General features: G+C 48.0%; 1 protein-coding gene across 2 annotated transcripts in view; it reads right to left on the reverse strand.

Moving 5' to 3' along the window:
• The window catches only part of gnptab (N-acetylglucosamine-1-phosphate transferase subunits alpha and beta), a 139241-nt gene extending 124620 nt beyond the window's left edge, over positions 1–14621 (reverse strand). Inside the window, exons 1-4 of one of the 2 annotated variants that reach the window (XM_038780170.1) lie at positions 14493–14621; positions 9515–9715; positions 2804–2889; positions 1306–1425 (exon numbers count right to left, since the gene is read on the reverse strand). In XM_038780170.1, coding sequence (XP_038636098.1) covers positions 1306–1425; positions 2804–2889; positions 9515–9643 — 335 coding nt within the window. In that variant the 5' untranslated portion in view covers positions 9644–9715; positions 14493–14621. Of the gene's footprint in view, positions 1–1305; positions 1426–2803; positions 2890–9514; positions 9716–14492 lie in introns of those variants that run through there. The other variant, XM_038780171.1, reaches the window with a different exon arrangement.
• Between the last annotated feature and the right edge of the window lie 12657 nt (positions 14622–27278).

The following is a 27278-nucleotide window of genomic DNA, read 5'->3' on the forward strand; positions in this document are numbered from 1 at the left end:
GGACCATGTACTTACCAACAGCTCAGTACCCTGGATTTGTACCATAAAAAAAACTACCATAAATCTGCAATTAACCTGTAACATTCTTAAAAATTACATGGCCATTGTCACAAAACGTGGACACTGATGAAAATTATTAGAACATAATTCACTTCTACACCGGCAACTGTTGACACATATTTCACAGCAGTGTTTGTTTAAAATACTTGGGGGTAATATATACAATACTGACTTACGTATACTAAAAGGTGACGGCAAGGTTGATACCTCTATTGAAAGTTTTAAAAAGTAACTGACTAAAATCTGGTGTTGACTTTTGTTGAAATCAAGAATTCTTAATTTAAAATGGCACGGGGTACGGTATGCTCGGTTGCTTTGTGACATCATCAGCAGTGAGTAGCACCTTATATCCCAGAGTCTTAGGACAGCAGCAGGCTAGGTTAAGAGCAGATCTGGGGGAACCATTTAATCCCATCAAAACCTGGTTACCACTGGGTATTCTAACACCTACACTCTGCCCATTCTAAAACCATACCTTCCGTTAATTTTAATTCAGTTGCTCTGAGAACCATGACTTTTCCCCAAAATGATGCCACAGACCAAGATCAGATCTTATAAAAAGTTAAAGAACTATTTATTCACCAAAATCACTTATCCATAATTTGACAGGTTATGTTTTCAGTATAAGATGGGTGTCCTTTCCCCAGATTTCCACTGATCTTTAGTTATAGGTATTGATGCTGACCTCAAAAAAAAATTATCATTCCCTCAGACAATCATAAATCCAAAGTCCAGGCTTCGTCACTTGAACTTACCTGCCTCAGTTGAAAAGATATGCAAGGCATTCAGCACCACATTTACCCTAAGGGATTGAATTTGATCTGATTCAGTTTTAACAGGACCTGCTGCTAATTGATCTTTTTAATAATTCTCAGATTGGGATGTCTCTGGTAAATGTTAGCTCCTGCAGCTGTCTAGGTGGCTTTAGAGGACAGCAAAGAGTCAACCAGATTGGTGCAGAGTTCCCAAACCTGGGAGAACAGCAGATTGTATTTTCCAATGATCATTCATGAACTAGTTGGTTCACCACAATCCATCTGCTTCATAATCACTTTAGTTCATGATCAAATTGTTTATTTCTTTTACATTGAAACGCTTAAATTTAGGATTTGAACCGGTGTTCTCCGAGCCTCAAAAGATTACAAGTTTAGTAACATAACCGATCTCAGACTGGGCAAAGAGATGGAAATCCAAAATTTGCAAACCACCGCCAAACAAAGTTAAGGGATAGAAAGAAAAACATACTTCCATGTACGCTGGTCTTTCTTCATCTGTTCCTTTACTTTGTATAGTTCTTTCAGCAAACCTGGATCTGTACCATTCACCCATGTATAGACAACATCAACTGGCATTGGCAGACATAACCTAATAAATACAAAAATAGCATTAAAGTAGATGTTCATATTCTATTTCAATTATCTGTATACAGACTTGTACAACAGATATTGTAAATCGCATTGGTCTGACAAGCATATTAAAAACACTTTACTGTGAAGTACATTCAGAGATTCCACGTACACAACATAGTGCAATCAACTTTGTCAAGCATTTAAACAATTGGCTAACAATTCAATACTTTTCTGTTGCTTCAAGTGACTGAAAGGGCTGCAATGTCACTCAATCAATGTGCATATTTCAACTGATGCAGTCTAATTATAGTACAATCCAGGAGCTTTTTCTCTCCCTAAAGCAATGGTAACAAAGCTGCACATACAAACTCAGTTAGCTCAGTATATATATTTCATAGAAATATTTCATAGAAATAAAAAAGTTGAATACCTTGCTTGAAGCATTCTTTCAATAATTAACACATCTTAGTAAATTGGAGATAAAAGCTATCCTTATTATCTCTGAAATAGCGCTGCTAAATGCTTTGCAAAAGTCCTTGTTCTTTGTTCTTACCAAATACTCTCACTGCACCCACAAACCAGATATACAACTTCTGAATGCGGGACACTCATACTGTCTCCAAGCTTGCCAATTTATACTATGCATATGTTGATGCAAAACTAAAACCACTTAACACAGCAGGAGGAACCAGCTGAGGCTTAATGGCAGCAATCTTGTCTGAGTCGGATGATTGTGGATTCAAGTCATACTCCAGACACTGAACTGCAAACTTTAGGCTACACTTTGGTGTAGTACTTAGGAGGATTGCAATGTCTTCCAGTGAGATGTTAAACTACGGTCCTCCTCCCCAGCAGAAGTAAAGACCCCATGATTTTTGAAAAGCAAAGGAGTTCTCCCAGGTATCCTGACCAATATGTATGCCTCAACCAAGATTAATTGCTCTGCAATTTGGGGGGAGTTGCTGTGTGCTAACTAGCTGTTGCATTTTCTACATCACAACAATAACTACACTTCAAAAGTACTTAATTGGCTATAAAGCACTGCACTTTGAGGTCATGAAAACTGCGATATAAATACAAGTCTATCTTTTAAAGTTCCAATTTAACCCATATGTGTTTATGCACTAAGTATATGTTCACTTTTTCCTTTCACCCATTTCTAACGAACAGCTACATTTTCACCTGAACATTCAGTGCTAAAAGAAGCTGATGTCTCTCCTTGATGGGCGAATCAACTAAAAACTCTCTCAACAAACCCATTACCTAGAATAGACAAGAGAGGTTTACAGAGCTATGAGCCCTCAAACAGATTGTAACAAGTTCAATCTTGCATTTGTGATCTGCAATGTTCTAAACCAGCAATCAAGTAGTATCTGAAACTAACTGTACGTTACCTATTTTGGAACGATTTTCCAGCTACATTATCGCGATAAGAATCGAACATGACATGATATTGGTCTCTGCTCCATTCCAGGACAACCTAGAAAGAATCATAAAATTCAAAAATAATTGGATTCTCTTTTGCTTTGTTCGTTAACACAAAACATTTTCCTGCATAGTTCCAATATCATCCCAATAAGAAAAATAGTCCTAACGGACCAAAGAATAACTTTACTAGACCATGAGAACAAAGAACAATACAGCACAGGAACAGGCCCTTCAGCCCTCCTAGTCTGCGCCAATCACGTGTCCTATCTAGACCAAACGCCTGTATCCTCTGTCCCACGTCTGTTCATGAGTCTATCCAGACAAGTCTTACGGGTCGCTGACGTTTCTGCCTCAACCACCTCACTTGGCAATGCATTCCAGGCCACCACCACCCTCTGTAAAAAAACTTTACCCCGCACATAATAATAATAACCTTTACTGTCACAAGTAGACTTACATTAACACTGCAATGAAGATACTCTGTAAAGCCCCTTGTCGCCACATCACCGATGGAGAATTCAGAATGTCCAAATTTCCTAACAGCACGTCTTTCGGGACTTGCAGGAGCAAACCGGAGCACCCGGAGGAAACCCACGCAGACACAGGGAGAACATGCAGACTCCATACAGACAAGGACCCAAGCGGGAATCGAACCTGGGACCCTGGAGCTGAGAGGTAACAGTGCTAATCACTGAACCTATTCTTCCCCCCCCCCCCCCCCCTTGTGCCCCCTAGTAATTGTCATTTCCGGCATTGGAAAAAGCCTCCAACTGTTCAACCTATCCATACCCAACTGAAGCAACTATTTCCACAGCTTTAAACAGTAATGCAAATTGTAGCACGGGTAGACCACTCGGTCCATGAGCCTGCTCCGTATTCAATTCCTGCTTGAGGAACTGCGGCTCAGAGTTGATGAGCTAGATTTTGAGCTTCGCATGCTGTGACACATCCCGGGGGGGTGGGGGGGGGGGGGATACCTGAACACTGTGTTCCAGGAGGCAGTCACACCCCTCAGATTAAATACCTTGATTTCGGCTAGTGGTCAGGGACAGGAGGGTGTGGCTGTGAGTGAGGCCGGTAGAGGGATCCAGGAGATAGGGTTGCAGTCCTGAACTTGTCCAACAGGTTTGAAATTCTTGCGCCCTGCGCGGATGGGAACAGGGACTGCAGGAAGGATGTGCAAACTGACCACGGCACCGTGGTACAGGGAGCTGTTGAGGTGGGGGAAGAGAAAAGAAATGTAGTCGTAATTGGTGATAGTGTTCTCTGCGACCAGGATCAAGAATCCCGACGGCTGTGTTGCCTCCCTGGTGCTTGGGATATCTCATCTGGGCTGCAGAGGAACAAGGGGGTAGGAGGGGTGAAGATCCAGTTGTCGTGGTCCACGTAGGTACCAACGACATAGGTAGAACAGGAACAGAGGGTTCTGCTAAGGGAGTACGAACAGCTAGGAGCTGAATTAAAAATCAGAACCAAAAAGGTAATAATCTCTGGATTACTACCTGAACCGCGAGCTAATTAGCACAGGGTCACTAAGATTAAGGAAGTATGTGTGGCTCAACGATTGGTGTGGGAGGAATGGGTTTGAATTCATGGGACATTGGCACCAATACTGAGGAAGAGTACTGGTCCGATGGGACGGTCTTCATCTGAATCATGCTGGGACCAGAGTCCTGGTGAATTGTATAACTAGGGCTGTAGATAGGGCTTTAAACTAAATAGTGTGGTTGGGGGGGGGGGAGAGACTCACCAGTTGTATGCAGGTTAATGATGAGGACTTTCAACTAGTTAGAGAAGGCTCAGGAGAGGTTAGTAAAGTTTTCGGACCATTTTACAAAACAGAGAGTATAGAAGGTGGCAGGAATCTAACCTCAGGCAGAGCAAAAAAGATGACAATTATGAGAAGGGAGGTGATCAATACAGGACTGAGGGTGTTGTACCTAAATGTACAGTATACGGAAAAGGTAAATGAGCTTGTCGTGCATATTGAAATTGGCAGGTATGATATTGTGGGCATCAGAGACGTAGCTGCAAGGGTGTCAGGGCTGGTATCTAAATATCCAAAGATATGTCCCCTGTCGAAAGGACAGGCAGATGGGCAGAGGGGGTAGCACTGCATTGTTAGTAAAGAATTAAGTTAAATCGATAGGAAGAAGCGATATAGGATCAGAAGGCATAGAATGTCTGTGGGTAGAGTTGAGGAATCGCAAAGGTAAAAAGACCCTGATGGGATTCTGTACAGACCCCCTAGCAGTAGTCAGGATGTGGAGCAGAAAATAAATCAGGAGATAGAAAAGGCATGTTAAAAAAGGCAATATTACAATAATCATGGGGGACTTCAATATGCAGATGGACTGGGAATATCAGGTTGGACGTGGATCGCAAAAAAGGAATTTGTGGAATGTCTAAGATGTTTTTTTGGAGCAGCTGGTGATAGAAGGGAACAGGCAATTCGGATTTGGTAATGTGTAATGAGGCAGACTTGATTAGGGACGGGTGAAGGAACCCTTAGGGAGCAGTGACCCCAATAAAATAGAATTTACCCGGCAGTTTGAGAGGGAGAAAGAAGCTGGAATCAGATATAACGGTATTACAATTAAATAAGGGTAACTACAAAGACATGAGGGAGATGCTGGCCAGAGTTGATTGGAAAAGGAGCCTAGCACGGAAGACAGTGGAACAGCAATGGCAGGACTTTTTGGGGGTTATTCGGGAGGCACAACAGAAATTCATACCAAGGAGGACGAAACATGCTAAGGGGAGGATGAGTCATCCATGGCTGGTGAGGGAAGTCAAGGACATCATAAAAGCAAAAGATAAAGCAAACAAAATGGTGAGGATTAGTGGGAAGCCAGAGGATTGGGAAGCCTTTAAAAGCGAGCAGACAACTAAAAAAGCAACAAGGGGGGAGAAGATGGAATATGAGTGTAAGTTAGTTAGTAATGTAAAAGAAGATTGGAAGAGTTTTTTCAAATATATAAAAAGGTTGGAGAGGCGCAAAAATAGATATTGGACTACTGCCAAATGAGGCTGGAGAAGTAATAATAGGAAACAAAGAAGTGGTAGAGGAACTGAATAATTACTTTGTATCAGTCTTCACAGCGGAAGACACCAGTGGGATGCCAAAGAGCTCCAGAAGAATCAGTGGCACAGGTGAGTGTGGTGACTATCACTTAGGCTCATGTCCTGGGGAAACTGAAAGGTCTGAAGGTGGATAAATCACCTGGACCACACTCCAGGTTAGAATAGAACATACAGTACAGAAGGAGGCCATTTGGCCCATCGAGTCTGCACTGACCCATTTAAGCACTCACTTCCACCCTATCCCCATAACCCAATAACCCCTCCTAACCTTTCTGGACACGAAGGGCAATTTAGCATGGCCAATCCACCTAACCTGCACGTCTTTGGACTGTGGGAGGAAACCGAAGCAAACACATGCAGACAGTGACCCAGCAGGGAATCGAACCTGGGACTCTGGCCCTGTGAAGCCACAGTGCTAGCCACTTGTGCTACCGTGCTGCCCAAGCACTTGTGGGAAGTGTTTGAACGGTTCAGGTTCAGGCAGGGGTTTGTGGACTGGGTCTGATTGTTGTATAGGACGCTGGTAGCGAGCGTGTGGACAAATCTGGTGAGCGTGGAGTACTTTGGGCTACACCAGCTGGTGTCCCCTCCCTGCCCACTCCAGCCCCCTCACTCCTCCACGTCCACTCCAGCCCCCTCACTCCTCCCCTTCCACTCCAGCCCCCTCACTCCTCCCCTTCCACTCCAGCCCCCTCACTCCTCCCCGCTCACTCCTTGCTCTTTGCCCGGTAATAGAGCCATTGGCACTGGCGCTGAGCATTGAGGAGCTGGAATGGGATTGTGCGGGAGGGGATTGAGCACAGGGTCTCGCTATACGTTGACGACCTGCTGCTTTATATCTCGGACCCACTGGGAGTTATTGAGAGAATTATGAGTATTCTGGAGGAGTTTAGCTGGTTTTCTGGATACAAGCTAAACATGGGGAAGACTGAGGTATTCGCGATCGAGGCCAAGGGGCAGCAGAGGATGTTGGGTGAGTTGTAGTTCAAGGAAGTGGGGGCGAGCTTCAGATTTTTGGGTATCCAGGTGGCTTGGGATTGGAACAGCTGCACGGTTGGTATAGCAGTTGAGGGGAGATTTTATGAGGTGGGATGTGCTGCCACTATCGCTGGCAGGTGCAGACAGTGGAAATGATGGTGCTGCCGAGGTTCTTATTTGTCTTTCAGAACCTCCCGATCTTCGAGCAAAACACATTCTTTAAGAAAGTCAATACGTAGATCTCGGGCTTTGAAGGTGTCACGAGAGAGAGAGAAAGAGAGAGAGACAACAAGAGAGACTGATTTTGGTGGAGGGTTTCGGAGCCACTGAAACCCCGGGGGGGGGCAGCTGTGGGTGAGTGACCTGGCGGAGTTCCTAACGTTGGAGAAAATCAAATTTAATTTAAGAGGGTCGGTTTATGGGTTTGCCCAGAAGCTGTTGATCGATTTCTTCAAGAATTGAGGCGTCAGCGCAGGGCGGGGAGGGGGGGCGCGGGGAGTTAGTTATTTATTATGATGTTCCTGTTTGTTCTTGTGTTTGTTTGTATTTGCTGTTCATAGTGCAGCACGGTGGCGCAGTGGGTTAGCCCTGCTGCCTCACGGCACCAAGGTCCCAGGTTCGATCCCGGCTCTGGGTCACTGTCCGTGTGGAGTTTGCACATTCTCCCCGTGTTTAATATCTTAATAAAAATATTTTTTCGAAAATAATCATGTATTGTCACAAGTAGGCTTCAATGAAGTTACTGTGAAAAGCTAGAGCACATTGAAGAAAACAGTGGTTGTAAGGGTACTGTCAATAGACTGGCAAGCCTTATTCAGTTGTATCTGGTTGTGCTGATCAACAATTTTTGTCACTACTTTTCAAAAAAGTTTCAGATTTTGAAAGAGAAGCGATGGATGAAAAATCCCTTTGAGTTAGAGACCGCAGAGTCAGTTATTATCTTACAGCTGACTCCAAGTGAGGAGATTGAGTTGCTGCACTTGACCTGTGACTGCACATTAAAAACAGGTCACAAGTCCATTGGATTGTCAGCATTCTGGAGTAGCATCACCCAGGAGTATCCAATACTGAGTAAAACAAGCATTTTTTTGCCATTGCCCTTCACAACGAGCTACACGTGCAAGGTTGGATTTTCCATTCTAACAAGGATGAAGACGGTACAAAGGAACCTGCTGAATTCTGCATCTGAAATGCACATTGTCCTCTCCTCCTGTGAATCTGATTGGAATGAGATTGTGAGGACCAAGCAGGTTCATCTGTCGCATTAAAGGTAAGCGAACGTGGCATGTCTTGCGAAGGTTGGCCAGTTAGCAAAAGTGGGTCCCAAGAAAAATAAAGTTTGAAAAACACTGACTTACAAGATGCATTCCAGCAGCTCACCAAGCTCAGACAGCAGCACCTACCAAATCCACGACCCCTATCATCTAGTATGACGAGGGCAGCATATGCTGGGAATACTATCACCTTTAAGTACCCTTCCAAGCCTCTCAAGTTAGAACAATATCGCCATTCCATCACTGTCACTGAGTTAAAGTCCTGGAATTCCCTTCCAAACAGCACTGTAGGTGTACTTAAACACATGGGCTGCAGCGCTTCAAGAAGAGGCTACAACCTTACAAAGGCAATTAGGTATTTGCAATCAATTCTGGCCTTACCAGCAACATCCACATCCCATGAGTGTTAAAAAAAGTAAATCCTTTTGTATCTGAACATAGGAAGTTAGAACAGAAGGCCATTTCACCCTTAAGCTGCTTCCACTGCCATTCAATGAGACCATGGCAGATCTCCCACCTAACTCCACAAATCCTGCTTTCATCCCATATTCTTTGATAACTTGGGCTCACAAAAAATTATCAAACTCAAAGTTTTATACTTAACAATTGTTCTAGAATCTGAAAATGAGACATCAAAACTTCTACCACAATTTGCAAAAAGTGCTTTCTAGTTTTACTCCACAAAAGTCTGGCTCTATACTTAATGATGTGGGGAACACTAAAACTTCAAATATACAGAAGTCCAAAAGAAATCAAAGAAATCATTGACAAATGGGTTCAATAAGAATCACAGAAACTTGAAACATTAACTGTTTCTCTCTTCACAAGTGCTGCCAGACTTGCTGAGCATTTCCAGCATTTTCTGCCTGTACTTCAGATTTCCAGCATCCACAGTATTTTGCTTTCATTTAGCACCTTATTAAGTTTGACAAACTAAAAGATGTTAGTATTGGGCCTTTAGCTACATAACAATAAAAAAATTGAAAACTCACATTTCTATAAAATGAATTACTGAAATATCAGTAGGTAGTATATTCAGGTGTAAAAATTGCAACTAGAAATATAATACTGCAAACACTAAATGGTTATTTGGGTAAGAATTATTTTTGAATAACATTCATATTATTTACCCTACTTATCAAAGTTTGAAAGGGGTAAAATAACGAGCTGATAAGTGACATATGCATCAGCCTTCTAGTTGAGTCTGTTATAACCAATTAACCAATGAACAAAGCACCTTCAGAATAATTATGCAGTTCTACTTGAATGGTATATTCAGCCAAATCTGCACACATTAGCCTATTAGGTTTGTAGGTATACATTATTTCACACGTTACTTACCTCTCCAAACTGAAAGGCAGATACAATCATGAGCACTAATCCCCCAAAGCAGAGGTAAAGGCCATATTGATGGGACAGACAAGTGTAGGTCTGCCTCTGAACCAACTTCAGCAATGAATTGAGGACCATGGCCAAGTTGGCATACTCCTGGTGCAAACATGCAACCAGAGTCACAAACTCATCTGCAGCAAGAACAGATCACTGGGGAGATAAAATAACAGAAAAGAACACTATAACGACACTGAAATATTCTACAGTTATGACATGCTGAAATACCCCCAACACTGTGGCAGTGCTTAAGATTGACAACCATTCATACTAGCTTAGCTCACATGCCACGTGTACATATTTTAGCAATCAGAACATAGAAAGATATCCAACATGAAAACTGCAGGTGAAAAAAATATTAAAATCACATTCCCCAATTAGCAAGAAACTTGCACTGTATACAAAATTGAATGAAAAGTGTTGACATTTCTAAAATTGAATGTGAAGTACAACAAATGCAGCAGTTGTGCAAGTACAACTTAACAGGATAAATATAATGTAAAATTAAAAGAAACAAGCCTTTTAGTTGCACCATGTACTTTCAAATATTCAGTATGTTTTTGTCGCTTTTGCCAATTCTCAATCAATCAAGCTACATTTTAAGTAACTTGGGCTGCAATTTGTTAATGCCAGTAAGTGGAAGCCAGAGCTGGGCTGCTAGTAACTTCATTAAGCCAGTCCTGCTAATTACACCAATATTACAGGGCAGCATGGTGGCACTGCTGTTTCATGGCACTGAGGATCAGGGTTCAATCCCGGCCCCGGGTCACTGTCCGCACATTCTCCTTGTGTTTGCATGGGTCTCACCCCAACAACCCAAAGATGCACATGCGAAGTGGATTGGCCACGCAAAATTGCCCCTTAATTGGAAAAAAAGAATAGGGTACTCTAAATTTATCAAAATATAAAAAACAATTACACCAATATTAAACTGCATCAAAGGAAACCTCGGACATGAGTCTAGCGGAGTGTCCGACTACATCCAAAACATAAAATGCTCAAATATAATTAAATAATCTACATGAGATTTGCTAACTCTTGAAACATTGTTATGAGTTGTAAGTTTCTGATTTGTTTCACTGTATTTGAAAGAAAGCTTAGAGATAAGATTATTCGCCACATCAAAACACAATGCACCATGGCTGTCATCTTTACTGTTCTTTCATCCAACTGCACTTGGAACTTCTCTATTTTGTTTTCTATTAGCTTGCTCAGCAGGATATACTAAACATTCAATCAATCAAATTGACTCGTTCTGTTTACACTGAAAATTGATTAAAAGTCATTGGCATAAAGAATTTCAGAAACTCCTGTAACCCCATTTTATAAAGAGTTTAATTTATTCAGCCATCATAAACCAGTGCCTTATTTTAAATTTTACCCTCTTTATACTGAAAGTCAGTCTTGATGCTCTTCTCCGTGCCCTTTCCAATTTATCAATTCAATCTCAGACCCACAATTGGATTGTCAGTAAGACTAGAATTCAAAATCTCTTATCCGAACATGCAGGGAAATGTATAAAGCACATACAAGGTTTACCAGGATGTTGCCTGGTATGGTGGGTATTGGCTGTGAGGAGAGATTGAATAAACTGGGGTTGTTCTCCCTAGAGAGACGGAGACTGAGGGGCAACCTAATAGAAGTTTATAAAATTATTAGGGGTATAGATAGGGTGAACAGTTGGAGGCTTTTTCCCAGGGCGGAAATGACAATTACAAAGGGATACAAGTTCAAGGCGGGGTGGGGTGGGGTGGGGTGGGGTGGGGTGGGGTGGGTGGGGTGGGGTGGGGTGGGAGGTTCAGTGGAGATGTGTCAGGGAAGTTTTTTTGACACAGAGGGTGGTGGTGGCCTGGAATAGACTGCCAAATGAGACGGTTGAGGCAGATACTTTAGTGACTTTTAAGACTTATCTGGATAGGCACATGAAGAGATGGGACATAGAAGGAAACAGGGAGTTGGTCTAGATAGGAGATATGATAGGCGCAGGCTTGGAGGGCCAAAGGGCCTATTCCTATGCTGTATTGTTCTTTGTTAGATCAAATCCTTGAGCACATTTTGAACCAGGTTTGGCACTACACTGGAGCTCAGAGACTGGATTTCCAAGGAATCTGAAGTCTCCACACAATGGATCCGCCATTCTCTGCACCCCTGGCACTGTCATTCCACCTTCTACCCACCTCCAGCATTGCCATTGCCCCCTCTTCCCCAAGACAAAGCCTCACAATTCTCGAGACCCCATTCCAGCATCCACACTCAAAAGACCACCCAAACACACCTCCACCCTACACTCCATGCCCCACTACACCCAATTTCACATCCAATGCCCCCCTACCACCATCCACTCATCTCCCCGCCATTGCGACCCCACCACGTCCTCTCCCCACCACGTCCCCTCTCCACCACGTCCTCTCTCACTCCCCTCCCTTCCAGATCAACTGTCCCCTCACCGCCCACTCCAGCCCCCTCACTCCTCTCCGCCCACTCCAGCCCCTCTCTCCTCTCCGCCCACTCCAGCCCCCTCTCTCCTCTCCGCCCACTCCAGCCCCCTCTCTCCTCTCCGCCCACTCCAGCCCCCTCACTCCTCTCCGTCCACTCCAGCCCCCTCACTCCTCTCCGTCCACTCCAGCCCCCTCACTCCTCTCCGTCCACTCCAGCCCCCTCACTCCTCTCCGTCCACTCCAGCCCCCTCACTCCTCTCCGTCCACTCCAGCCCCCTCACTCCTCTCCGTCCACTCCAGCCCCCTCACTCCTCTCTGTCCACTCCAGCCCCCTCACTCCTCTCCGTCCACTCCAGCCCCCTCACTCCTCTCCGTCCACTCCAGCCCCCTCACTCCTCTCCGTCCACTCCAGCCCCCTCACTCCTCTCCGTCCACTCCAGCCCCCTCACTCCTCTCCGTCAACTCCAGCCCCCTCACTCCTCTCCGTCCACTCCAGCCCCCTCACTCCTCTCCGTCCACTCCAGCCCCCTCACTCCTCTCCGTCCACTCCAGCCCCCTCACTCCTCTCCGTCCACTCCAGCCCCCTCACTCCTCTCCGTCCACTCCAGCCCCCTCACTCCTCTCCGCCCACTCCAGCCCCCTCACTCCTCTCCGTCCACTCCAGCCCCCTCACTCCTCTCCGTCCACTCCAGCCCCCTCACTCCTCTCCGTCCACTCCAGCCCCCTCACTCCTCTCCGTCCACTCCAGCCCCCTCACTCCTCTCCGTCCACTCCAGCCCCCTCACTCCTCTCCGTCCACTCCAGCCCCCTCACTCCTCTCCGTCCACTCCAGCCCCCTCACCTCTCCAGCCCCCTCACTCCTCTCCGCCCACTCCAGCCCCCTCACTCCTCTCCGCCCACTCCAGCCCCCTCACTCCTCTCCGCCCACTCCAGCCCCCTCACTCCTCTCCGCCCACTCCAGCCCCCTCACTCCTCTCCGCCCACTCCAGCCCCCTCACTCCTCTCCAGCCCCCTCTCTCCTCTCCGCCCACTCCAGCCCCCTCTCTCCTCTCCGCCCACTCCAGCCCCCTCACTCCTCTCCGTCCACTCCAGCCCCCTCACTCCTCTCCGTCCACTCCAGCCCCCTCACTCCTCTCCGTCCACTCCAGCCCCCTCACTCCTCTCCGTCCACTCCAGCCCCCTCACTCCTCTCCGTCCACTCCAGCCCCCTCACTCCTCTCCGTCCACTCCAGCCCCCTCACTCCTCTCCGTCCACTCCAGCCCCCTCACTCCTCTCCGTCCACTCCAGCCCCCTCACTCCTCTCCGTCCACTCCAGCCCCCTCACTCCTCTCCGTCCACTCCAGCCCCCTCACTCCTCTCCGTCCACTCCAGCCCCCTCACTCCTCTCCGTCCACTCCAGCCCCCTCACTCCTCTCCGTCCACTCCAGCCCCCTCACTCCTCTCCGTCCACTCCAGCCCCCTCACTCCTCTCCGTCCACTCCAGCCCCCTCACTCCTCTCCGTCCACTCCAGCCCCCTCACTCCTCTCCGTCCACTCCAGCCCCCTCACTCCTCTCCGTCCACTCCAGCCCCCTCACTCCTCTCCGCCCACTCCTCTCCGTCCACTCCAGCCCCCTCACTCCTCTCCGTCCACTCCAGCCCCCTCACTCCTCTCCGTCCACTCCAGCCCCCTCACTCCTCTCCGTCCACTCCAGCCCCCTCACTCCTCTCCGTCCACTCCAGCCCCCTCACTCCTCTCCGTCCACTCCAGCCCCCTCACTCCTCTCCGTCCACTCCAGCCCCCTCACCTCTCCAGCCCCCTCACTCCTCTCCGCCCACTCCAGCCCCCTCACTCCTCTCCGCCCACTCCAGCCCCCTCACTCCTCTCCGCGCACTCCAGCCCCCTCACTCCTCTCCGCCCACTCCAGCCCCCTCACTCCTCTCCGCCCACTCCAGCCCCCTCACTCCTCTCCAGCCCCCTCACTCCTCTCCCCCCACTCCAGCCCCCTCACTCCTCTCCGCCCACTCCAGCCCCCTCACTCCTCTCCGCCCACTCCAGCCCCCTCACTCCTCTCCGCCCACTCCAACCCCCTCACCTCTCCCCGCCACATCCAAACCTCCTACTCTCCCCCCAAACCTCCTACTCTCCCCCCAAACCTCCTTCTCCACTTCTACCCCCTATTCCAGTTCCACTTTACCCTCTTATTCCAGCCCCATTCCACAACCCCTAGCCCTACCATCCCCTGATCGTTCAGACCACCTGTCCCCACTACACCCATCCCCCAGACCCACCACCACCAGCCCTACCCCAACCCCCACCACCACCCACCAGCCCTACCCCAACCCCCCCACCACCACCACCACCCCTACCCCAACCCCCCCAATCCTCCAACCCCCAAACAGCCCAGCCCAACCCAACCCCTACCCCCTACCCCAACCGATCCGGGCCGAAGCAGGAATGGGTTTACACCGGCAATATATAAATACGTAATGATTGTTTTGTGAAGACTTGCCTCTGACTCTCAGTCGCCCGGGACTGAGGCCACGCCAACCAAAGCTGCCCGCGCGCCCTGTTCAAACGGCGCCTGCATTCCAAACCGGCAGCCAGCCGCCGAAAGCCACGTGACCGGGCCTCAACCGTCCTGGAAAGGGCGCATGCGCCATGACCGGCACACCGCCAGAAACTGATAACAACATGTTCCTATTCTCGGCGCACAAACTCGCCCTGGACACACACCCGAACTGGGCATCTTGGCAGGTTTGCTTTTGAGGCGGGGTCCACAGTCCAGGTTACTGTACTTGGTTGCCATGGTGACTGGCTGAAGTAAACACAAATTTACGGAGGGGTGTAGTCAAGTGGCGTTGGCACTGGATTATTAATCCAGCGCCCGGGGTCGAGGGACCCGGGTGAAATTTGAATTCAATAAAAGTTTTAAATTTAAATAATCATTGCTGTCTGAACCCATCTGGTTCACTAACGTCCTTCAGGGAAGAAAGGCTGTGTCCTTACCTGGCCTGGCCTCCCCCCATGTGACTCAAAATTCACATCACTGTGGTTGACTCTGAAATGTCTCCGCAACCCACTCAGTTCAGGGGCAATTAGGGATGGGCATTAAATGCTGGCCCAGCCAGCAATGCCCACGTCCCTTGAATAAAATAAAACAGATGTGACATTATGCGAAATGTTCAGAATACAAGGGGTTAATGTCATATAATTAAACACTAGGTGGAGCTAGATATAGAACTATATAAAACACTGACTCAGACTTCTGGGAGAAGGCTGGAGAGCATAGGAGTAGTGAGAGAGATCAGAGAAGAGTTATAGATGGAGCGTAGTGGGTGGCATGATGGCACAGTGGATAGCACTGCTTTCCCAGGGTGGAGGGGTCAGTAACCAGGGGGCATAGGTTTAAGGTCCTTGGGGAAAAGTTTACGGGCAATGTGCGAGGCAGTTTTTTTTACGCATAGGGTGCTGAGTGCGTGGAACGCGTTGCCAGGGGAGGTTGTGGAAACAGATACATTAACACTGTTCAAAAGACGTCTTGACAAACACATGGATAGAATGAGTATAAAGGGATACGGCAAAGGAAGTGCAAAAGGTTGGTATCATGACCGGTACAGCCTGAGGGCCAAGGGGCCTGTTCCTGTGCTGTATTGTTATTTGTTCTTGTTCTTTGTGCTGCCTATGGTGCTGAGGACCCTGGCCCTGGGTCACTGTCTGTGTGGAGTTTGCACATTCTCCCTGTGTCTGCCTGGGCTTCACCCCCACAACCCAAAAGATGTGAAGGGTAAGTGGATTGGCTACGCTAAATTGCCCTTAATTGGAAATAGATAATTGGGTACTCCAAATTTATTTTTAAAAATAGATAGAATGTAGAGACTAGTGTTATTTGAGTGTAGATTACAAGATTATTGTTTACTAAAGGAGTAAGTGGTCGAGCTTTAATAAGTAGTGTAAATAAATGTTAGCTTTGTTAATGAAATTAGCTTCTATGGTCTTTGTGAACACTACACCATCCATCCTGATAACAAGAATTACAAAGAACACCACATGGTACCAGGTGTTTGCTCCTAAAAAGTAAACAGTGAGTTTAGAAAGTGAGTTTAGCTTCTTGAAAGAAAAGAAGAACAATCAAGCCGCAATACAGATTTCGAAAGCACCAAGTTACTGATCGTAAGATGGAACGTCTCAAAATGCCTGAACACCTCAGGACGACCGGTAAACTAAGTGTAAACTGGCAAAATTTCAAACAGCAATTTGAAGTTTTTTAAAATCTGCCTCTGCGTTAGAATCAGCTCCTGATCAACGAAAAATCGCGCTCCTCCTCAATTTGGCAGGACCACAGGCATTTTTTAATTCATTTGAATTCACAGACAGCGAGGATAAGAAAATATTTGAACAGGTCATTGACAAATTTGATGTGTATTGCAAAGCGCAAGTCAATGAAACATACGAGCGATACATGTTCAGAAAAAGGTTGCATCTTAAAGGAGAATCGGTAGATTTGTTTATAACTGATTTAAGACTGAGAGCCTGTAATTTTTCCTCCGTTACTGATTCGATATTGCGGGATCAAATAGTGTTTGGTATGTATGATGAATGATTGCGAGGAAGATTATTAAGAAGACCGATTTTGCAGTTGGAAGAAGCCATAAATATTTGCAAGGCCAGTGAGAAATCCACAAATGAATATGCAGAGTTCAGGACTAAAAAAAAAGGAGCAAACTCGGGAAACGTGGCCGACGCCATTAAAGCTGTGTTGCAGTTCAGAAGACAACACGCCACTGATGGTGGCTGTTTTGAAAGTGACTTCACGAACATGATAACGTGCACCCACTATAGAACAAATTGTCCTGTGAAAGGAAAAAAATTCTTGCGGTGCAACAAGTTCAATCATTTTGCCTCACAATGCCGTTTTACTTCAGCAATACCGGCAAACAACTCTTGAAAAATTGTTCTATACACATAAAAAGATACAGAACATACAAAATGAAGGACATGAAAAAACATTTCTAACTTCAAATAATAATCACTCTAAGTTTACTCTGCGAGTACTCTTCATGGTAAAAGCACTGAAACTGATGATAGAAAAATATTTCAACTCTCCAATTTAATTAAAGATTGGACTGTAACATTAAATACTAATGGGTCTGATGTTCCATTCAAGCTGGATAAGGGTGCACATGCAAATTTAATCAGGCAGATCTCAAACAAGTGCACGAGATGCCACAATTAAAAAAATCAAACTGTAGATTGACAGACTACAACAGGAATGCAATACTGACGAAAGGTTCCTGCTGCCTCATGGTAAAAAACAGTGGCATCTGTATGCCATTTGACTTTGAAACTGTGGATGATAGAAAGTCATCACTAATTGGGGTAGATTAAATTAAATTTGTTACAAAGGATATGCACAGCCAGAGATTTAAATGGCTCACTCAATGACAGAATTGAGGACATATTGAGCAACGTCAAGCATGTCTTTAGTGGAATGGGCACCTTACCATTCACATACAGCAGTACACTAAAAAATGATGCTCAGCCAGTAAAACATGTGCCCAGAAGAGTGCCAGCCCCATCTCAAGGCTGAGTTAGATAGAATGCCACAATGCAATACCATATTGAAGGTGACTGAGCCAACAGACTGGGTAAGCTCTATGGTGTGTGTGCGTAAATCAAATGGGGACATAAGAGTATGTATCGATCCAAAAGATTTGAACAATAACATAAGAAGAGAACACTATCCCATTCCTAAAAGAGAAGAGATAACAGCAGAAATGGTGCATGCCAAGTATTTTACAAAATTGGACACTTACAAGGGATTCTGGCAACTGCGTCTGGAAGTAGAAGCAGAAAATTGCGTACCTTTAACACTCCCTTTGGCCGATATTAGTTCAAACCAATTACCCTTTGGCATAATATCAGCTTCCGAGATCTTCCACCGTGTGATGGAAACTATCTTTGAAGGAATACCAGGTATTCATGTGTATGTAGATGATGTGATAATATGGTCCAACACTCCGGACGTACACTGTGAAAGGCTTCTGAAAGTCCTAACAAGAGTTAATTCTTATGGTTTAAAGCTGAACAGAGAAAAGTGCCAATTTGGCATCCAGAAACTAAAATTTCTTGAATATGTCATGTCAAACGAAGGTGTACAACTAGAGCAATTCAAGGTTCATGTCATTGGTCAGATGCCAGTACAGATGAATAAGAAGGCAATTCTACGGATACTGGATGTAGTCAATTTTATAGGTAAGTTTATTCCCAATCTGTCCAGCAGAACAACAGCTTTAAGAAATCTGATTAAAAAGGTTGAATTTCTGAGGATACCTCAGCATGAAGCTGAGTGGTAAGACATGAAAGTGACAGCTCTGGTTTTAGAATTTTTTGATTCCACGCAGGAAACAAAATATCAATGGATGTCAGTCAGAATGGCATTGGTGCAGTTTTGTTACAGAAAGCAGATGATCAATGGAAGCCAGTTGCGTATTGTCACGTGAGAGTACCTTTAATAAATGGGTGTTTAAGAAATGTACCTTTAAGAAATGGGTGTTTATCAGTGATGTCAGAGTGTGGGTTGAGCTGGGCTGTCTGTCAGCTTTTTACTTTTGTTTTAGGCTGTTTGCTGCCGGGTGTGTTTTAGTTTAATTTTCCATGTTGGAGCTGAAGCCAGACAGAGCGGGTGTACTGTTGATCTCTTTGTCATGAAAAGACTATCTCTTGATCATTTGGTGAATTTAGAATTGTGAATGTAAACCTAATGTGCTTCTGTTAAAAGGTGTTTCTTAAGTCTTCTGGATGTTAAAAGAACAGCTTACAGATTACTTAGTGTTGTATTCTTTGGGGGTTGTATTTGAATTAATGGTTGCTAAGTTGTTCACTGTATATTTCAAAAAGGTTAACTTGAGTTCATAGAATAAACATTGTTTTGCTTTAAAAATTACTTTTCCATTTCTGCTGTACCACACCTGTAGAGTGGGCCGTGTGCTCCCCATACCACAATCTATTAAAAGTTCTGGGTCAGGTGAACTCCATGATACACTTTGGGGTTCTCTAAACCCTGGCCCATAACAGTATGCATCTTGCGCTATGACTCAGACAGAGCAGAGGTATGCACAGATAGAAAAAGAATGCCTAGGTCTGTTAACGGGCATAAGTACATTTCATTACTATGTGTATGGCCTACCACACTTAATTGTGAATTCAGATGATCGTCTTCTGGTCAACATAATAAAGAAAGATCTCAATGACATGTCGCCGAGACTTTAGCGTATGCTGATGAAACTACAAACATACAACTTCACGTTAGTCTATACCCCGGGCAAAGAACTAGTTGTAGCAGATGCATTGTCAAGAGCTACAAGCTGCAATGATATGAAAACATCAGAAGTAGTACTAAATGTGGAAGCACATGCCACATTTGTTGCAGACATGTTACCTGTGTCTGATACAAAGCTAAAGTTAATACAGGATGAAACTGAAAAAGACACTACTTCAACAGATGATCAAAAATCTAAGAGGAAGATGGCCTAGTGGCAGTTGTATCAATTTTCAAAGCATCAAGAAGAATCAAGAAATGGATTCTTGTTGAAAGGAGACAGAATTGCAATACCCTCCTGCCTATGAAGAAGTATTCTGGAAAAGAAACATGAAGGGCATCAAGGGATAGAGAAATGTCAAAGATGTGCCAGGCAGTCAGTGTACTGGCCAGGTGTCAATAGAGATGTTGACAACTACGTGCAAGAGTTTAGTGTCTGTCAAACACATCAATCATCCCAGAAACTTTTGTAGCAAATGAGATCATCACACACCCATGGTCAAAAGTTGGATAGACCGGCTTCTGGTGGCGGCGATGCTTGAGTGAGCCGCACATTCGGCGGGCTCTCACTCCGGCAGGGCTTTAGGGCTGATTCCCCGCGATAGCGGGACTACGGAGCGGCAAAAAGGCGGCCGTGAAAGTGCTGGAGAGCGGGCTGCAATCGATGGAACCGTGGGTGGCCAGGAGGTAGAGGAAGAGAGAGAGAAAGAGACAGAGGCAAGGAGCAGAGGAAACTGACCTGAAACTTAAGATGGCGGACACACGGACCTTTCTTGCTCCAGGAGAAGAAAAACAGTTTTGGAGTCGCTGAAGCACGACAGCTTGGACCCACTTCAGATGCTCAAGAGGTAAAAGTTAAGGAGCTGGGAGAAGGAAGGCGGCATCGAAAGTGCTGAGGAGCGGGCTGCGGCACATGGAACAGCGGGAGTCCAGAAGGCAGAAGAAAAAGGAGAAAATGGGACAGAGGCAAGGACCTGAAGAAAATTACCTGAGACCGAAGATGGCGGACACATGGACCCCGGACTCAGCAATCCAGCAGGCGCTGGATAACATGCTCCAGGTAATGAAATCCAGTTTTGAAGTGCTGAAGCGGGACAGCTTGGACCCAATCCAGAAAGCGGTGGATCAGCTGAACCAGAGGCTGGATGCGCAAGATGTTAAAGTTAAGGAGCTGGGAGAGGCGGTGGAGGAGCAGGCGGATGCGCAGACGGTTGCGGCGCTAGAAGTTGACGGGCTGAAAGAGCGGCAGAGAAGACTGCTGGACAGAGTGGAGGAGCTGGAGAATAGAGTCCGCAGGAACAACCTGAGGATGGTCGGCCTCCCGGAGGGGGCTGAGGGAGCTGATGCCGCAGCGTTTGGAGCAGACCTGTTGAAGCAGCTGATGAGGGCCGAAGCCTTTCCGCGACCGCCGGAGCTGGAGGGGGCACACAGAGTGCAGGTGAGGCAGGGGCGGACCCACCCGCCCGATGGTGATTAGGTTCCACAGGTTCATGGACAAGGAGCGGGTGCTGCGGTGGGCAAAGAGCGCCAGCAGCAGTGGAACAACAGTGTTCTCCGCATTTACCAGGACCTAAGCCAGGAGGTGGCTCGGCGGCGAGCAGCCTTTAAGAATGTCAAGGAGGTGCTGTTCAAGAAGCACGTGAAGTTTGGTCTGCTGTTCCCGGCTCGCCTATGAGTCACGCACCAGGGTCAACACCACTACTTCTCCGAGTCCGAAGAAGCGATGGATTTTGCGAGGGATCAGGGGCTGGTCCTGAAAAGAGGCCCCACAGACGTGAATTAGGGCCCGAGGATTACCGTGGGAAGGTACGCCGAATGGGCTTGGACTGCTGTTCAACGGTTTGCTGGGCCAAAGGTGCCAAGCGGAACATTTGGGACTCTTTCCTTTGTTCATGGACATTAGTTTGGGGGTTTACTTTTTTTTCTCTTTTTTTCTCATGGGTTTTATTTGGTTGTTTTGTTCCTCTTTTTTCTGTTTTTTCCTTTTTGGGCGGATTTGTACTTTTTGTGCAGCTCGCGGAGGACACTGGAGCCGGCTTGCTCCAGGTTGGAGAGGGGGATGGGGTGCCGGGGAGTGGGGAGGAGGACGGGGAAACAATGGAAATGAGACAGGAAGGCGCCGGAGTGTTGAGTCACCGGGTTAGCAGATTGGGTAGTCAAGGGAGTCAGGTGGGGGGGGGTAGATCACAGCCAGTGGATGGCAGGGGTGGGGGTATCGGGGGATGTGGTTAGGGGGGGGTTGTTCTGCTGACCTCGGGGGCCGGCCCGAGAAAGGCTAAGGCTGACCGGCGTGGTGGGGGGGTGGGTTGTGCCCCCCGACCAGGCTGATCACCTGGAACGTCAAGGGACTGAATGGGCCGGTTAAGAGGGCGCGGGTGTTCGTGCACTTGCGGGCTCTGAGGGCGGACGTAATTATGTTGCAGGAGACACATCTGAAAGTGTCTGACCAGACCAGGCTAAGGAAGGGCTGGATTAGCCAGGTCTTCCACTCGGACTTGGACTCGAAGTCCAGGGGGGTGGCATTCATGATCAACAAGCGCGTGCAATTTGAGGCGGAGGGCATATCCGCAGACAGGGGGGGCAGATACCTGATGGTACGGGGCAGATTGGAGGGGAGAAGAGTGGTGCTGGTGAATATATATGCCCCGAACTGGGATGACGTGGACTTCATTAAAAGAGTGCTGGGGAAGATCCCGGACCTGGATTCTCGCAGGCTAATAATGGGGGGGGGGGCTTTAACATGGTCCTTGACCCGGCTTTGGATCGGTCGTGTCCCAGAACGGGTAGACTCCCAGCAATGGCAAGGGAGCTAAAAGGGTTTATGGAGCAAATGGGGGCAGTGGACCCCTGGAGAGATAGACAGCCGACAGGAAGGGGCTACTCGTTTTACTCGCACGTCCATAAAGTATATTCTAGGATAGATTTCTTCGTACTAAGCAGGGATTGTATAGGGGAGGTAAAGAACACGGAATACTCGGCAATTACTATCTCAGACCATGCCTCGCATTGGGTAGACCTGCAGATCGGGGGAGCGAGCTACCAACACCCGCAATGGAGGCTAGATGTGGGACTGCTGTTGGAGGAGGGGATCTGCGAGAGGCTTCGGAGGTGTATGTAAAATTACTTGCAGGTGAATGACACGGGGGAGGTCTCAGCGGCGACCCTGTGGGAGGCGCTAAAGGCAGTAGTGCGGGGGGAGCTGATTTCAATTGGGGCCCACAGAGCCAAGGCAGACAGGGCAGAGATGGATAGATTTGTCAGGGAAATGGGTCGGATAGATGAAGAGCACGCCGAGTCCCGGGGGAGGTTTTACTCAGGGAGAGGCAGAGACTACAGGCGGAACTGGGGGCACTATCCACGAGTAGGGCCGTGGAACAGCTTAGGAAGGCAAGGGGAGTGGTGTACGAGCATGGGGAAAAGGCTAGCAGATTGTTAGCGCAGCAACTCGGGAGGAGGGAGGCGGCCAGGGAAATAGATAGAGTGAGGGATGGGGGGGGGCGCAAAGTGGAGGACCCGGCAGGATTGAATAAGACCAGGCTAATAATATCGCAAGCTGTATACTTCGGAGCCGCCAGAAGAACCGGAGGAGATGAAAAGGTTTCTGGACGGGTTAACCTTCCCAACAGTAGGTGGGGGGGCGAGTGGATGAGCTGGGGGCCCCGATTAGAGTGGAGGAGGTATTGGGGGGCCTAAAGGCCATGCAGTCGGGGAAAGCCCCGGGGCCGGATGGATACCCAGTAGAGTTTATAGAGAAATACAGCACAGAACAGGCCCTTCGGCCCACGATGTTGCGCCGAACTTTTGTCCTAGGTTAATCATAGAATTTTGGACAATTTGTCATGGCCAATCCACCCAACCTGCACATCTTTGGACTGTGGGAGGAAACCGGAGTACCCGGAGGAAACCCACGCATTCACGGGGAGGATGTGCAGACTCCACACAGACAGTGACCCAAGTCGAAATCGAACTTGGGACCCTGGAGCTGTGAAGCAATTGTGCTATCCACAATGCTACCGTGCTGCCCTTAAGAAGAAGTTAACCTACACTCCCTTATTCTACCCTAATCCAAGTACCTATCCAATAGCCGCTTGAAGGTCCATAAATTTTCCGACTCAACTACTACCACAGGCAGTGCATTCCATGCCCCCACTACTCTCTGGGTAAAGAACCTACCTCTGACATCCCCTCTATATCTTCCACCATTTATCTTAAATTTATGTCCCCTTGTAATGGTGTGTTCCACCCGGGGAAAAAGTCTCTGACTGTCTACTCTATCTATTCCCCTGATCATCTTATAAACCTCTATCAAGTCGCCCCTCATCCTTCTCCGTTCTAATGAGAAAAGGCCTAACACCCTCAATCTTTCCTCGTATATAGGAGTTCTATAGGAGGTTTTCTGATCTGGTGGGCCCGGTCTTGGTGAGGGTTTTCAATGAGGCAAGGGACAGAGGGACCCTGCCGCCGACAATGTCGCAAGCCACTGCATCACTGATATTGAAGCGGGGTAAAGACCCGGAGGCGTGTGGGTCCTACAGGCCAATCTCCCTGATTAATGTTGACGCCAGGCTCCTGGCAAAGGTACTAGCGGTTAGAATGGAGGACTGCGTACCGGAGGTGATTGGGGAGGACCAAACTGGGTTCGTGAAAGGTAGGCAGCTGGCGGCCAACCTGAGAAGATTACTTAATGTGATAATGATGCCCCCGGCCGGTAGGGAGGTGGAGGTAGTGGTGGCAATGGACACCGAGAAGGCCTTTGACCGGGTGGAGTGGGACTATCTATGGGAGGTGCTCGGACGGTTTGGGTTCGGGGAGGGATTGGTGGATTGGATCAAATTATTATATCAGGCCCTGAGGGCCAGCGTCAGGACTAACAGAGAAGTGGCGGAGTACTTTAGGTTGCACCGAGGGACCAGACAGGGCTGCCCGCTCTCCCCGCTGCTGTTTGCGCTGGCCATAGAGCCGCTGGCGATTGCACTGAGAGCCGCAGAGGGATGGAAGGGGATTGTGAGGGGCAGGGTAGAACATAGGGTCTCTCTTTACGCAGACGACCTGCTCCTGTACGTGTCGGACCCAGTGGCCGGGATGGGAAGTATACTGGGAATGCTGAGGAAGTTCGGCCAGTTCTCAGGATACAAATTAAATACGGCCAAGAGTGAAATGTTTGTGGTACAGGCAAGGGGCCAGGAGAACAGATTGAGAGGGCTACCGTTTAGGCTGGTTAAGGAAAATTTCCGGTATTTGGGAATCCAGGTGGCACAAGACTGGGGCAGGCTGCACAAGTTAAATTTGGCCAGGGTGGTGGAGCAAATGAAGGGAGAGTTTCGGAGATGGGATGCACTCCCGCTGTCGCTGGCAGGGAGGGTGCAGACTGTAAAGATGACAATCCTCCCTAGATTTCTGTTTATTTTTCAGTGCCTCCCGATCTTTATCCCACAGTCCTTCTTCAAAAGAGTTAACAGGATGCTCATGAGCTTTGTCTGGGCGGGAAAATCCCCGCGGGTGAAGAAGGCGATGTTGGAGAGGAACCGCAGCGAGGGAGGGCTGGCTTTGCCGAGTCTGATTAATTATTACTGGGCGGCCAACATCGCTATGATAAGGAAGTGGATGGTGGGTACGGGGTCTATTTGGGAGCGGGTGGAAGTGGCTTCGTGCAGGAGCTCCAGCTTGGCAGCCCTGGTCACGGCTCCTCTACCGCTGCCGCCGGCCAAGTACACCACCAGCCCGGTAGTGGTGGCGACCCTGCGGACATGGGGCCAGTGGAGGAGGCATGTAGGGGAGATGGGGGCGTCTGTCTGGGCGCCAATCTGCGACAACCATTGGCTTGCCCCCGGAAGTATGGATGGGGGGTTCCGAGTATGGTGGTGGGCGGGGTGGGAAGGGTGGGTGATATGTTCCTGGAAGGGAGCTTTGCGAGTTTGAGGAGCTTGGAGGAGAAATTTGGGTTGGTATGGGGAAATGATTTTAGGTACCTACAGTTGCGGGACTTTGTTCGTAGACAGGTCCCATCTTTCCCACGCCTCCCGCCAATGGGGATCCTAGACAGAATAGTCTCTAGGGGGGAAGAAGGGGAGGGTAGAGTCTCGGGTATTTATAAGGTGCTCATGAGGGAGGAAGGGTCCCAGACAGAGGAACTGAAACTTAAATGGGAGGAGGAGCTAGGCGGGGAAATGGAGGACGGGCTGTGGGCAGAGGCCCTGAGTAGGGTAAATTCGACCGCGACATGTGCTAGGCTCGGGCTGTTTCAATTTAAGGTCGTTCACCGGGCCCATATGACGGTGGCTCGGATGAGCAAATTCTTTGGGGTAGAGGACAAATGCGCTAGGTGCGCGGGAGAACCAGCGAACCACGTTCACATCTTTTGGGGATGCCCTAAGCTGAGGGTGTACTGGGAGGGATTTGTGGGGATCATTTCCCGGGTGCTAAAAACAAGGGTGGTGATGAGTCCAGGGGTGGCAATTTTTGGGGTTTCGGAAGTCCCGGGAGTCCAGGGTGAGAAAGAGGCCGATGTTTTGGCCTTTGCTTCCCTGATAGCCCGGCGACGAATACTATTGGCGTGGAGGGACTCAAAGCCCCCGAAGACTGAGTTGTGGCTTGCGGACATGTCGAGTTTCCTGGGTATGGGAAAAATTAAGTTCGCCTTGAGGGGATCTGTACAGGTGTTTGCCCGGAGGTGGCAACCATTTATTGACTTCTTTGCGGGAGAGTGAGCGTCATCAGGGAGTGGGGGGGTAGAGTAGAGTAGGATGAGAGGGCAGCACGGTGACGCAGTGGTTAGCATTGGTGCCTCACGTCGCCGAGGTCCCAGGTTTAATCCCGGCTCTGGGTCACTGTCCGTACGGAGTTTGCACATTCTCCCCGTGTTTGCGTGGGTTTCGCCTCCACAACCCAAAAACGTGCAAGCTAGGTGGATTGGCCACTCTAAATTGCCCCTTAATTGGAAAAATGATTGGGTACACTAAATTTATTTTTAAAAAATAATAATTTCAAAAAATGTTAGAAAGAAAGGGGGATGTGACATTATGGGAAATGTTCAGAATATGAAGAGTTATTTTCCTATCACAATTAACCACTAGATGGATCTAGATGCAGAAATACATAAAGCACCGACTCACAGACTTCTGGGAGAAGGCTGGAGAGGAGAGAATTGGAGTAGTGAGAGAGATCAGGGTACAGTTATGGATAGAGTGTAGAGACTAGTGTTAGTTGAATGTAGATGACAAAATTATTGTTTATAGGAGTAAGTGGTCGACCTTTAATAAGTAGTGTAAATAAATGTTGGGGACGATTCTCCCAAATGGAGCCCAAGTGTTTGCGCCGTCGTGAACGCCGTCGTGTTTCACAATGGCGCAAACCGGGCCCAGGTACAACCTATTCTGTCTCCCACAGGGGGCCAGCACGGCACTGAAGCGGTTCACGCCGCTCCAGCCTCCTCTCCTGGCACCAAATGGGCGCCGCACCAACCCATGCATGCACAGTTGGGCCGCGCCAACCTGCGCATGCGCGGGGGACTTCTGTAGCGCGCCGTCCCCAACTCAACATGGTGTCGGTGTTCAGGGGACGGCCGCGCAGGGAAGTAGGCCCCGGGGGGAGAGGGGGGTGCAGGGAGAGGCCGGCCCGCCAATCGGTGGGCCCTGATCACGGGCCAGACCCCATCGGAGCCCCCCCCCCGGTGCCCTCCCCTTCCCCCCCATTGTAAACTGAGGGGGAGAGTATAGAACTTCAAAAGGACATAGACAAGTTGGTGGAGTGGGCAGACAGGTGGCAGATGAAGTTCAGTGCAGAGAATTGTGAGGTGATGTATTTTGTTAGGAAGAACAAAGAGAGATATAGGGGTACAATTCTTAAGGGGGTGCTGGAGCAATTCATTGAAGGTGGCAGGACAGGTGGAGAGCACATTTAATAGAGCACATAGTATCCTGGACTTTATTAATAGGGGGACAAAAACAGAAAATGCTGGGGAAACCCAGCAGGCTTGTG

The sequence above is a fragment of the Scyliorhinus canicula genome, chromosome 20 (assembly GCF_902713615.1).
Source record: "Scyliorhinus canicula chromosome 20, sScyCan1.1, whole genome shotgun sequence".
In the NCBI taxonomy this organism is placed as follows: Eukaryota; Metazoa; Chordata; class Chondrichthyes; order Carcharhiniformes; family Scyliorhinidae; genus Scyliorhinus; species Scyliorhinus canicula.